The following is a 14186-nucleotide window of genomic DNA, read 5'->3' as shown; positions in this document are numbered from 1 at the left end:
AGTGTATCAGCGTAGAGCTTAACAGGTCCATTGCCACCTGCAGGGAAACACTTCTACAAGGCTTTATAGCCATACAGGAAGACAGCATCACTCACAAGAACAAAGAATAAAAGGGAGACGATTATTCTGACAAGTTTCTACACAATCATGGTTTTGAACATGTCTTTGAACCAATGCTACCTCCACTAATGAGGAAGAAAGATCATAAGTGCAGTTTTTCAGCTGGATGTGCAGTTGAAACGTTGCTTATTTTACTCACTTACTTATTTATTTTCCATCCCAAGCTAAAAGCACTGCAAAAGAAACTGTCCCTATACTCCCGCTAATTTATCGAGTTCAAAGTTGTCCCTGAGGGTCCTCTAATTCTGAATTCATGAGTCAAAAATTTCAAACATATAATTGAGCTGGCATAAAAAGAAGGGCTTGATTTAGATTTTTACCCTTGTGATTCCAGGGGGACTTGGTTTTGCTAATAAGGGGCATTTATTGTCTAATACAGTGCACTCTGCTATCACATTGCTTCTTTATTTTTCTTTGGAGTAAAAAAAAAAGAACACAATGCTCCTGTTGTAGGATTGTCTAATAACCCTTTATCATTCCCAAACTCCCGCGGCTTAATTGTGTGATTATCTATCAGTCCGGATATACTGAAGCCGTTTTATTATATTTTCCGAAAGACTACACTCTGATAATGACACAGAGACAATTCTGCTGTGATTATTTTAAATTTTGGTTACAAAGCATGTATAATAGTATTCATCATTTGAATGTGAGATCTCATAGCACAAGGCTTTATTGTTTGGTGTGTGCAGAGGGAGCAATCTTCCAGGCACTGAGATGATGAGAGGGTTTTCAGTAATAGGAGAAGTAATAAAAAAATAAAAAAATAGGAGTTTGTGTAGTCTCTGTATATTTGGTCTAATGTGTCAAAGCTTTAATCCTCCAAAATATACAGTGCTGAGCTACTGGAATCCTGCTCATCTGCTTTGTTAATGAATATAAAACATTAGAAAAAGACCTGGACAGTAGACGTTTGGGATGTCTCTGACCATTTCTTTTTCCTTTGAGAAGTTTTGTCGACCAGTCTGCACCAAATTGGCCAAAGCATTCAGGAGCTGAGTGAGAAAGGGTTTGATAATGTAATGGCAGCAACCCCGTCTTTGGTCAGTGGGTCTCTAATTTCCTGGAACAGAACAGTGCCTTAGTAGTGCAAACTGTGAGGTTCAAGTGCATATGAATGTGACCAGTTTCGGTGACCAGTGGGACACTTGCTATCCTAGTACAGTGCAAACCAATTTGGCAAAGAGACTGGGGGTGGAGTACTGTGTGCCACATTACTATAGAGCATCTCAGGTTTGCTCTTGGAGCAGATGATGTCTCCTTTATGAGTATAATCAGCTATGCTACTCAATCTAACTTGGCAGAAACTGGCCCATTTGGTCCCCCAGGAGTTTTACAAACAAGCATAAGTGCAACCAAATGGACTGCCAAAACTGTGCCAGTGCTAATGTCGGCTTTGTGCCAGCACAAAATTAATTCATACTTTAATGACCATCAGTAAACTTCCCAAGTCTAGACTATATGTGAGAGGACACAGATGAAGCATACTGGGTCAGATCTGACATGGTGAACACAATGTTCAGTATAATGTCCCCATTTTTGAACTGGTCGAATGGAGCACGCATCATTTTGGGCTTTTATCTGAATTGCACAGGGTTTGTCCAAATTAACAAGCTGTTAAATAATGTTGACATTGAGCTCCTCTCAGCAGCTCAGGAAGATAATACATTTGAGTGCTTGCAACGTGGGGTGAATTCAATTGGCCTGTAGACTACTGGGATTAGCCTATGAGGGCAGGCACTCTGGCTAATGATGAGCCCCAGTGGTTTGCTTCATAGCTAATTAAATGAACATACGGTTACAGTGCAATGCCTACCTGTCAACCAACTGTAGTTCTCCTGTTTCCTATTACCAAATTTGGGCTGAAGCAGTAATTGCTTCGCAGTTAGACAGGGTCTTATTCCGTCACCACCACTGTATTATTTTTCTCCATATTAAATATCTCATTGATATTTTCCAGTATTAAGCTAAACTTCTGCTCAGATTTTCTTTCATTTTCATTATTTTTTTTTTTTTGCTAGTATGAGTCTATGGATCTGTCAGTGAGTCCCAGTATCTCAAAAACTCTTGTATGAACTTCCATGGAACTTTGTCCAAACATCCATGGTACTCAGAGGATTGTTTTACTAAATTTATGGGTGTCCGAAAACTAGGAGATAACAATACTTGTTGGGTCCGACAGCTTTGTTGGGACCAAAATGCTGGACCCCACATTACCACGTTAAGACTTAGTTTTAAGGTTCAGGCCAGGGTCAATGGCAGGTCCCCATGAATACAGTAAAACAAGGATTTGTGTGCGTGCGTTTATGTGTGTGTATTTAAAACCTTCCTGCTACTGTTGCTGCTCAGATATTATGAAAAGCTGTTTCACACATAAATCCTGACAACCATCTGTCCATCTGCAAGGGAAATTCCCATGAAGTGGCTTTTTATTTCTACAATATGTCAGAAGAGTGGGTAACCTGCCAGAACCTGTATTGCGCTGATAGTAAAATTAATTCATTTACCACAGCATTACTGTTTCTATGAATGTTGCTGTTATTGAAAATGCTGTGTCAACCTTGTCTGTTACACCTGTTTCAACAATAAAGCTTTGTACTGTAAGATGCTTATTTGACCGTGTGTGTTAATCTTCCGTCTCCAGCTGTGTCCCTGGCTCTCGCCCTGAATGGAGTCTTCACAAACACCATCAAGTTGATTGTTGGCAGGTATGATAAACAAACTGAAGCACTTCACAGGATCTGACAGTGATGCTAAATGTTAAGCTGTATTCACTGAAGATCAAAATTTTCGGATTTGACATACTAGATTTGTGGCCGGTGAATTGTTTGACAAGTAAATGGAATTTGTTCTGCTGATGACACACGAACATCTTCTGGGTTGCTTTTGATTTCCAGACCCAGGCCTGATTATTTCCAGCGCTGTTTCCCAGATGGACAAATGAATGCGAAGATGCTGTGCACCGGGGAGCCAGAACTAGTCTCAGAGGGACGCAAGAGCTTCCCCAGCAGCCATTCCTCCTGTGAGTATCAGTCATCAGTCCAAGCAGATCACTGCCAGCACTTGCAGCACAATGCCAAAAGATATCCGAAGTCACGCTCTGACTCATTAAAATTGCACACAACTGCATCTCTTGATGCTCAGAGCAACATTTTGCACAAGTAGAAAATCCTGACTGGGGGTGTACAAGGTGCTTACTTCACATTTCAAAGCAATGAAATGTTGTTGCCGTCTCTCTTCAAAGATAATAGCACTCTGTAGCAATAAGTTATCATTCAATTTACACATCCCGAGGTCATATTGCTTATGGGTTCGGTTGATTGAGTCAGTCACTGCTAATCACTTGGTGAACAAGTGAGTGTTGCATGCAGCTTCTTCTGACTTCCAGCTGTGTTCAGCTGTGCAGACCAATGTGGGACGCGGGACATCTTTTCGACCATATTGCTTTCCAAGCTGTTTTCACTTCGGCAGCGTGTTAAATAATTCACATGTTTTCCTGTTGTCCAGCAGGATGAATGTGAAAGTGGTATGCATGGAGTGTCTGATGTGCTGAATAAATCCTCAGTATAATGTGGTTCATCAGGCGTGTAAAGACTGCATTCAAGAAAACACATCTCTGAAAACATCACTTAGTGTCCTTGCTGCCATTGAACATAAAACATACTTGTGACTTCATGGCTTTGAAGTTTTTTTCCCCTCTTGTTCTAGTGAATGTGGAGCTCAGAAAAGTCCACAAGCAATAAAATGCTTACAGTGGAAATACACCGAACCTCCTGCTATGCATTATTCAAAATGAAAAATATATATTTATATCCTCCAGTGAGCTGTGCCCTGATTGTGGCACACTTGATATTTATATTGTTTGCTTTTGTTCAAAGTTCCTATTACATTTCCACTCTAGATGCAAATTCACACTTAACAAGGTAATTATGTGCAATTCAGAAGTGCTGCAGGAAATTGTAAATAAGCAAATGGTTGCATCCAGCTGAAGCATTTAACCGTCACAGGTTGAAACGAAGTGAAAATCCTTGTCAGTGTGAACATCTTAAACTCCTTTTTAAATTTCATATTCTAATTAAACTTCAAATGTTGCGTGTGAGTTTAGAAGTTTTCTCGAGAGGTGGAGGGCGTATGTGCGTGTGTGCAAGAAACACAGTGGTTGTGAAAGTGTTTAATTGCCATCCTGCTGTGAGTGTGACTGCCTTCAACTACTCTATAAAAGCCTTCAAATCAAACATGGGATTAATTGGTCTTTGTGTGTTATAATAAGATGGCAAGATACGATAATGGATGAGATAGCATGGGCAGTCAAAATTTTTCATTGATGTTAATTAAAGACAGCTGCAATTTCATGGTCCGGTCTGATTTCAAATTGTTGTCTTAGCATAATATTAAAGTTGCACGCTTTCAGCCTCTCAGACACCTGCTTTAAGAAAGAAATGCTTTGAAGTGCTGGCTGAGTCCCATTAGAAATAGCAGAGAGGGACATTGCTCTGTAATTCACTGCAGCGCTGTGTATGGATTACATTCATCTGCACGGCAGCTCTAATAGCCTTATGTTGTTGCACTGTGAGTGAGAAAGTGATTGAGAGGACCGTGCAACGGGGACACGAGGAGCACCTATATGCCAGGGCTTCTAGATAGCAGAAGAAATCCAATTTCCTGTCTGTGTCCCTGTTCACCAGGACAACGCTTGTTGGACACGCATAAGTTACAGAGCTTTTAACCAGACGAAAGTGCTAATGGACAGGGAGCAGAGCCAGACAGATGACAAGTGTCAATGTAGCCTTATTCAAAGTGGCATCTGCACGTAACGCAACATCACTTCTGGCTGGTATGAAAAGCCCAAGACACAGACTTGGCAAAAGAAACTGTTTTGTATTCACAGATTCTTGCCTCTCTCTAAAGGATGCTAGATAATCTGCATGTTAAACAGATAGCCCAGACTAATCCATCAGAATCAGCTAGGACAAAAATATAAATACACACATACCGACTTCAGTGTTTGATGACAGCTATTTTTTTTCAAGCACACAAACTATTATTGTATTTCAAAATTTTTAAAGCTGCTTGGGTTCTCTGTGATTAGATTTCTTTTCTTCACCTCATAGCGACGTAACAGAGTAACAGAAATTGGAAGAGACAGGTCCCAGAAACAGAAAAACAAACAGATAAAGATAAATACAAACTCCCCTGAACCCACTGCACCATTATATGCAGCGGTAAAGCAAGCAGGCCCGAAAGCATTAGCTGTAAATTGTCTTCCTTCTTATTCATATTCATCTCACCATGTCCCCTGTGCATATTAAGCCATCAGATATGATCAATTAATATGCACTTTTAAAAACCATCTGCCATCTTTACCATCTACATTCCCTCCCATGCCTAAATGAATCCTGTGAGACGGACCTAATCACATCTTTAAATCTCCACATTGCTTCTTTCGCTTGCACAAAACTATCAATATTAAATTAAGCATAGCTAGGAGTGTTCATCAAATTAGTTCAGCATCTAGAAAGAACTGCAAGGAAAGTGTGCTTTCATGTGTTTGCAGAGAGGTTGAGGTTGAGGAACAGCTTGTGCAGGGGTGCAGCAATTATACAGTGTTAATAATGAGTTCCTGTTTGGCTTTTGTATCTTAATGGATGAAACAGCCTGAGTGCCCAAGTGGCTGGTTAATATGCATTACTTCTGGTCAGAGGGGTTTCCCATTGGTCCCTGCAAGGGTCAGAGGTGAGAACAGGAGGGAGAGAGAGTGGGGAAGGGTGGGATTTTTTTAAAAACATGATCTATTGGACAAATCAAATTTTTGACCTAATGACAGTGGTAGTTGATAATTCACAACATCACCAAAGTTACTGTAATTCTTGCAAAACCTAAATTGAAATCCAGTGCAGATATGAGAATGAACTTTATAAGAATGAACTGTGCAAAATTTTCAGATATGCAAAACCAGTGACTGTCATGCCTAGCCCCTAAGGGGGCTGTTTTCTGAGCCCTTGTTTTTTTTTTTTTTAACTCTTTGGTGGACTTTTGAACTCCTCTGACTCTTGTTTAGTTTCTTAACTTCCAGTTCCTGTTTTATTTTGAAATCATTGCCCTTGTGTATCTTGTCTTGTTCTACTTCCTGTCTTTGTCTTGTTTCCCGCCTTTGTGATTGTCTGCCCCGCCCTAATTGGTTTCACCTGTTGCCCATTCCCTTGTGTATTTAAGTCTCATCGTTTCCCTGTGTTCTGGTCAGTTTGTTTTTGTCTCTTGTCACATGTCTTTCACCCGGTCTCGTATCTCACGTCAGGTTGTGTATTATCATCGCTTCCCTAGTCAGGTTATGTATTTTTTGTTACTTTGTTTCTTGTTTGGTTTTTTCACTCCTCAGGTTGTTCCGTCTTTCTCCTCGCTAAGAGTGATTTTGTGTTCACGTTTTGTATTTTTGTTTTTGTGCCTTTTTCCCCTTTATGGGTGATCCTTATTTGAAACTTTGTGAGAATAAAAACCATTTATTTTTGATTACGTCTGTGGGGTTGTGCGTTTGGGTCCAAGTCCTTGCCCTAGCTGTGACAGTGACCACTATTTCAATTTATTATACTGCCCCATCACCACCTTTAGACACTGCATGCACCTCCTGAAAGCTGGCAACCAATTATGTGAAAGTATTACAGAAAAAAATGAGTCCGATTTGGTGACGGTTGGATTTAACAGACTAGAGGTCTCAAAAAAATGGTAACATGTTTTCATAATAGGTGAAAAATATCTATATGGTTATCATTACTCTGCATGCTCTCCCTGTTCCTAACAGTCATTTTTTTCTCAAAATAAAAATAAAGACTCAGAGGAAGTAGCATACTGTGTCTAGCTCCCTCAAAGCTAGTTATGCTGTGACATTTACAATACTCAGTATGACAGCTTATTATACATGGAGTTAATAGAGTTGCATGTGCCTCCACTATCAGATAGATGATACTTTTTCATACTCACACAGTGAGAGGTTTGGTAAGCCTTCATAATGTACCTACATACATGTAGAATTATTGTTATTAATCACATGTTGTTCTGAAAGTAAACACCCATCTTTGTCTTTTTTCCTCTCACCTTTGTGAATCTTTGTATCCATTCTGCCATGTTGACAGAAACCCTCCCCCATTTTCCTCTAAAAACTGCAATCAGACTTCTTCACATACGACTTCTCAACAAACCTTGTGCTTGTTTTGAAGACGAAAAAAGCAATTGGACTGCACTCATCATTCTCATTAGGCATCTTTGTTTAGTCTCAGAGGAATCACTTTTCCAGGCTTTTAAAATGCATGAAGTGGATTCATTACGATGATGTTTTTCCCTTTGTTGACCTCCTCTCTGTCCTTTGGCCTTTCGGGGACTTCTGTTGCCTCAAGAGGAGAATCCTTCAGTGGTTATTAGGTACCTAGTATTCATTGTATAATCCCACTGCTGCAAATAAACTGGCTTAGTTAATTATCCTGATTTCACATGTAGAAATGTGTTTGTGCGTCTCTTTGGATGTGTGTGGGAGACGCACACTAGCTGTCCCTGCTCATGTATTATGCAGATCACCAAAGCATTTCTATTAGTGTAATCCTCAAGATGTTGTCTCACTGTGTCTGCAAACATATTGGTTGTATGCAGTATGGAAATAAGCAATCATGTTTACTACTACAATGCAGCAGTTTTCCTTATGATACCTTTAGTAACTCAAATGCAGTTTTGCTTGGTTTAATTGGCAGAGCTCTTCATTTCTGTGTTACAGCTTCAAAACAGGTACACAGACCAACAGAGGAGCAAGCAAAATATTGTATAAAAGTTTCTATTTACAGTTACTTCATATTTTTCTGTGTTGATTATCACCTGCATTGCCATAGAAACTCCACACTTGCACATAGATTTAAATGGACCTATATTTGGTTTTTAGAGTCTGAACCAAACCAGAACTAGTAATGACCTAGTTTTTCAACTGATGCTGCAGATACAGGACCTAGTATCTGAAGTGATATATACGTATGCCCACATTTATGCTTTACAGTTTTCACTGGATGTCTGTAGCTTCCATCTATCCATCCATCCATCCATCCATCCATTTTCTACTGCTTATCCAGAGGTAAGGTAGGGTAAGCAAGGTAATTCAGATTCTCCTCTCCCTAGCAATGCTTTCCAGTATCTCCATGGGGACCACAAGGCGTTCCCAGGCCAGATGAGATGTGCAGTCTTTTCAGTGTGCTCTGGGCCTCCTACCAAATCGATGTGCCCTGAAAATGTCCAATGGAAGCCACCCAGGAGGCATCCTGATCAGATGCCCAAATCATCTCAATTGGTTCCTTTCGAGCGGCTCTACTCAGAGCTCCCTGCAGATGTCTGAGCTCCTTTGAGCTCTTATAAGGCTGAGCCCAGCCACCTTATGGAGGAAACACATTTCAGCTGCTTGTATTCACAATCTCATTCTTTCGTTCACAACCCAAAGCTTGTGACCATAGATGAGGACTAAAATGTAGATGGACTGGTAATTTCAAAGCTTTGCCTTCCGGCTCAGCTCTCTCTTCACCACAGCAGTCTGGTACAATACCCACATTACTGCTGATGCTGCAGCATCCACCTGTCAATCTCACGCCTCATTTTACCCTCACTCATGAACAAAACCCCAAGATACTTAAACTCCTCCACTTGAAGCAACAACCGCTCTCGTATGTGATTACCTCCAGTCCACAAACACTCTAAATTGCCCACAATGTAACTGTGGGTGAATAAATGTGTTCACCCTCTGAGGGATTCTTGACCTGCTCTGGGTGTTTCCCTGCCTTCCCCTCAAAACATGCTTGGAAAAGCTCCACCTCCCATTGAACACTGTAATTAATAAATAGATGTTTTTCTTTCAGTGTTACAAAATTGCAGAACTGCAGAAAGAGGTGTCATTTTCTCATGTAAAACCGCAGTGAGTTTTCTAAAGTTAAGACGTTCAGTCAGCAGACTGGGTCTGTGGTTTATGGATAATTTAGTCCTGTCTTTCCAAATGAGTAATCGTCTTAGCTACGGTTAGAGCTGTTAAAATGAATGGTGTGAGCTGCTGTGTGATTGGAAACGAGGAGAGTTCACTCGTAAGTGAAATGGAGGGGCACTGAGGGACACTGAGGCTAAGGATCTAAGATGGCTTGCTCATGACCTCCAAACATTGGACTGATGAACTGAGCCAGAAAGTATGGAAGTTGGATGTAAAACCCATGTGGTACACTTAGTGGGTGGTGAGGATGACTATGTGCAGGATTTTATATACCACAGGGTGTCAATTAAATTTTTAGCACATTTCATATTTCCCCTGCTCTCCATATGGATTGCTTTAACTAGCTGAATTTATCAACGTAATTAACCTAGCCCTAAGTGAATTCAGTTTCTAAAAGGATGTCGATTTCTTATCCACTTTAAAGCTTGAACTGTTAAAAGGGACCCATTGGCCAAATTTAATCTCACCACCTGAGCCACCATATGTTTTCTAGCAGCTGAAGTCACACAGGCCACCCAAGAGACCTATACAGTGAGTTTAATGAGCATTTGATCAACATCAGATACAACCTGTTTTAGGCCATATTAACTGTATGGAGTCACTGATATACTGTTTTTAGCCATGCTAGCTACGTTACTCTCACCATTGTGGTCCAGAATAAAAAATATCTCACCAACTATTGGATTGATTGCCATTAAATTTTGCATTGACATTCATGGTCACCAGAGGATGAACGCCTCTGACTTTGGCAATTCACTGTTTCAAAATACCATAACAACTTTTAGATGCTACTGATATGAAAGCAAACAGTTGGTTTGGCCAGTCAGCAACAACAAGAAAACATACAGTACACCACACATACCTTTCTGGAATCCAACCAAAATCCCACACTATATTCAGTCCTGCTGAAAAGTTAAACTTAGGGGTAAATATTACAGTAATAATGCAATCAAGAAAACTACATATCAATAATTTCCAAGGTGGGTGATGCTGTATATGCATGTTTTAATAAAAATCCAGTATCAGGTTGTCAGCCATCCACTATATTGGTGTAAACTGCCTAATGGAAAATGCAGAGTTCTTAATGGAACCAACTTTTGCTCCCTGACAGCAGGACAAGCACTGAGACAGCTGGACTTGCTGCCTGTGCCCTCTCTTCCCACCATCCTTCCTCTCTATCTACAGGCTACACACGTGTCCCACCATCCTTAGTATTCTTGGCCGGCTTGTGGGTTGAGTGACAAATGGGCAGCTGATGGGTGCTGATGTGTGCTGTTTGGCCCGCTGCAGCAGTAAACTAATGACCCTGTCTAAGCACCACCTTTAATGGCTCAATCACGCAACCTTTAATTCATACAATTAGACCGCCGCTGTTTCTCTTACGCTAACCAACATCAACTAAGCCGCAGACCCCCTTCAGCACAGCACAGCCAACAGCTGGGGACATAGTTTTCACTGTGACCTCAGAGTGTCAGGCTATTGGTGGACCTGTACAGAGGAGAGCTGTTGAACAAACTGAATGTTATGCATCAACTTTGTATTAATATATAAACTCTATGCTGATCTTGAGATATGGAAAACTCACACAGTCCCCTCTTATCTTTGTCAGTGTTAGCACATGAACCAGTCAGTGGAGACTAATTTTGCACTGTGTATTGACTCAAGGATGCACACTGATGCCACAGACAGTACACACATTACTCAGGAATAGTATGCACTTTGCTAAATAAGTCTCTTTCAGTGTGGGGGCTGTGCTCTGTACTCGTGTAGATGTGGCTGTTTGCCCTCGCTTGCTCTCAGGCACCTGTCGCACACAGTGAATTTAGTGTGCCAGTATTTACTTAACAGACTGAAGTTTCATCCCTCAGTGAGTTTACCTGCGAGTGGGTGGCAGTGGACAATCTACAAAACTCCCATCTGCCATCTTTGTTATGTTTTTCTGTCTGAAACGCTTCCCTATCACGCTATAGTTGTCCATTTCATTGTTGATTTTGCCGTCACCATCAACTTGTCAACAACCTTGCAGTGTGGCACACGGTCACACTTTATGTCTTTGCTGATAAACAAGAGGATTTGAGTTTGAGAGTTTCTAATCTGAATGCTGAATATATTGTTCAGTCTTGATGCCCTTCTCTTCTTTCTCTTTGTCTGCCCTCTTCTCTGTGTGCTAGTTGCATTCTCTGGTCTTGGCTTCACCTCCTTCTACCTGGCGGGAAAGCTGCAGTGTTTCACGGATCAGGGTCGAGGACGTAGCTGGCGTCTCTGTGCCATGGTACTGCCTCTCTACAGCGCTATGATGATTGCACTCTCCCGTACCTGCGACTACAAACACCACTGGCAAGGTCTGCCCAACAGCTCAGACACAAGACTCATGAATATGATTATCCAACATTAATTAAAATTACTGTCAGATAAATGCTGTGTATTTCTTAACTCTGTCTCAAGCCTGTCTCAAACACACCTGGCTAAAGGCACTTTGATAATTATTGTATAGATAATAAAAACGCACACTGGGTGATACTCATTTCAACAGTTGTACTACTTTAACTTTCACACAAATTCTGATTTTAATCAACATGGCTGGAAAATTTAGAATAAGAATTTACAGTAAATCATTCTGAGCAACCTGCTTCAGACTGTTTTCTGTCAGCTATAGCATAATGACCGGTTTTGATTTCCTGAAAACTGCCTCATATGACAATGAGGTAGCATTTAATTCTGTAGCCTGGGAAGAAAATTATAATTAAAAGCTTTAGTGTTTTTTTCTGTTCTGAAAGAACTGGGGGGAGACTTGGAAGCAAGGGAATGCGTATGTGGGTGGGGGGTGTGGGAGAGAATGTGTGGTAATATGATGACAGCTCTGTCATATGGTGTTAATTAGTTTTAGAGAGCCATATGTTCCTGGTGAGCAGGGCAGCTACAAAACAGACAACTCTTTGAACGACCAGGATTTATTTATATCAAAAGCTCAACACGTACAGTAGTTACAGGCAAGCTGACCACTTTCAGAGGGCTTTTAGTATTTCTTAGCTCTGCACATAATTTTTCTCCTCCCTCTGCCCAGTCTGCTGGGATACCAGCAATGGTGCAGGCCATTAAACTTGAGGGCCTGCACTGAGTGTAAACACAAGCTGGGAGCCCCCATTACCCTAGCTGCTGAGCCATGCTTGATGGATGCTAATACTCTCACCATCCTTTTGCACTTTGGAGGTGTGCTCTGTCCTCTGGAGGGGGGTAGGGGGTGGGGGCGGGGAGTGGCCTTCCCATCACTGTCTTAAGGGGGCCACCAAACTAATATATTGCATGAAATCACAGTCTATTAAATATAGCTGACTTGAGTTGATGAAACATTCACAGAGAAAGCTCATGCATTTTCAAGTTCTTGAACGGTGGAAATCAGTGTTATACTATATTTCATTTCACCCAAAAGGAGAAAATAAAGGGAGACCTATGGAAAAAATGATTTTGATGTAATGGAAGCCTTTGCTTCAGCTGCTCCAGCCACCAGCTGGCCATGTCATTTTGATCTATACCTAGCAATACAGGCTTAATATTCAGCATGGCAGTGTGATATTATATGATGTATTGTAGCTTAAAGGGGGGCAGGTATAATATGAAACTGTTCAGCTTAGCTGACACTGTGACAGAGACAGCATGACCAAAGGCAAGTGCTCAGAAGAACAGATTCATCACTTCACCCTTTAGTGCGCTTTCATCAACCTCTAAACTATCCAGGCATGATCAATGCTCTCTGACACATTATAACATACACAGTAATGCCTAATTAATTGTGTTCTTTCAAAGAGAAGGTGTCACTTCTCTGCCTCCTCAAAGACTAAAATTAAATATATATGCATACCTTAAAATATATGTGTTTTTGTGAATTTGCAGACGCCTTTGTTGGAGGAGTGATCGGGTTGCTGTTTGCGTACATCTGCTACCGCCAGCACTACCCACCTTTTCTGCACATGGACTGCCACCTGCCTTATGCCAGTCTGGCTGCCGCCGCCCACACACCCTCTCATCCCCAGGACGACCCACAGCCCACTGACAATGCAACCACCCTTCCTCTGGAGGGCTTGACTGAAGGGCCAGTATGACTAGTGGCCACCACCGAGACTCCCCCCAACACCCTCACCAAACCACCGAGTCCACCTCCCCATTCCCCGTGACTGACTGGCTCTTGCATACATTCCAGTGGACAGTAATACAACTCGCCCATCTCCATACTGTTACCCCCAGTCTCGGTGACACCTACATTCTTTTGTGTTTATTTTTTTTATATCTGGTTCTTGCTCAGCAGTCGTGAAAGTCTATATTTAGATGTGATGTATGAGAGGAACCTACGAATATGGGACATCACCGCTGAGAGAGAAGAGAGAAAAACATGTCGAAAACCCAAGGAAACAAGTCTTACTAATGGCTGTGAAGGAAGATGAAAATATTGCCAGTTTTTGCTGGATTTTTTTTTCTTAATAAGAGATGTGGCTGGCAGCTTGATTTATGCTGGAGTGTATTTAATGTTTGGCTGTTAAAGGATTTGGACAGCAAGTTGGGGGGACCCAAGAAATCCCATAAAATGTCACAGCAATCCAACCATGAAATCAAACTAATTAAATTATTTAAATATTGTCTGTTAGATCTCACAGTTAGAAAGATATTTCTGTATTAGAATTTGATAGCGAAAGTGCAAGGAATCCAGTGACGTTCTGTGTGTTTCAGTTAGATGCTGCATTTTCAGACCGATGTGTTGATTTAAAAATGAAGGACTTGGGGCACCACTCTAGATTCATACCTTTTCTGCTTTTGTAATAATTTTTGGTTGTCCATAGCAACATAATGATAAATATAGAACCAATACACTCTTGAAGAAAAGCACTGGTCCATGTCAAGGGCAATATTCAATGTTCCCCAACCCCCCCCTAAACTAACTCCTCAACCTTCTCCCAATTTTTATTATTCTATTTCTCCCTATTCTCTTGGGCTTGTATAGCTTTGCAGTGCAATCCTGGATATCAACCCTCCCTCATTCCTCTTCCTCAGCTTGTCACCATCCAACTTTATT

The 14186-nt window shown here is 41.2% G+C and overlaps 1 protein-coding gene across 1 annotated transcript in view; it reads left to right on the top strand.

The window, feature by feature from the left end:
* plpp4 (phospholipid phosphatase 4) overlaps nucleotides 1–13221 on the top strand; it is a 43376-nt gene extending 30155 nt beyond the window's left edge. The window contains exons 4-7 of the mRNA XM_041050153.1: nucleotides 2765–2828; nucleotides 3018–3142; nucleotides 11293–11463; nucleotides 13013–13221. Coding sequence (XP_040906087.1) covers nucleotides 2765–2828; nucleotides 3018–3142; nucleotides 11293–11463; nucleotides 13013–13221 — 569 coding nt within the window. The remainder of the gene's footprint in view (nucleotides 1–2764; nucleotides 2829–3017; nucleotides 3143–11292; nucleotides 11464–13012) is intronic.
* Nucleotides 13222–14186: the final 965 nt, after the last annotated feature.

The sequence above is a fragment of the Toxotes jaculatrix genome, chromosome 11, assembly GCF_017976425.1.
Source record: "Toxotes jaculatrix isolate fToxJac2 chromosome 11, fToxJac2.pri, whole genome shotgun sequence".
Lineage (NCBI taxonomy): Eukaryota > Metazoa > Chordata > Actinopteri > Toxotidae > Toxotes > Toxotes jaculatrix.
Note: the sequence above shows the minus strand (reverse complement) of the source record. Positions and strands in the feature narration are given on the sequence as shown.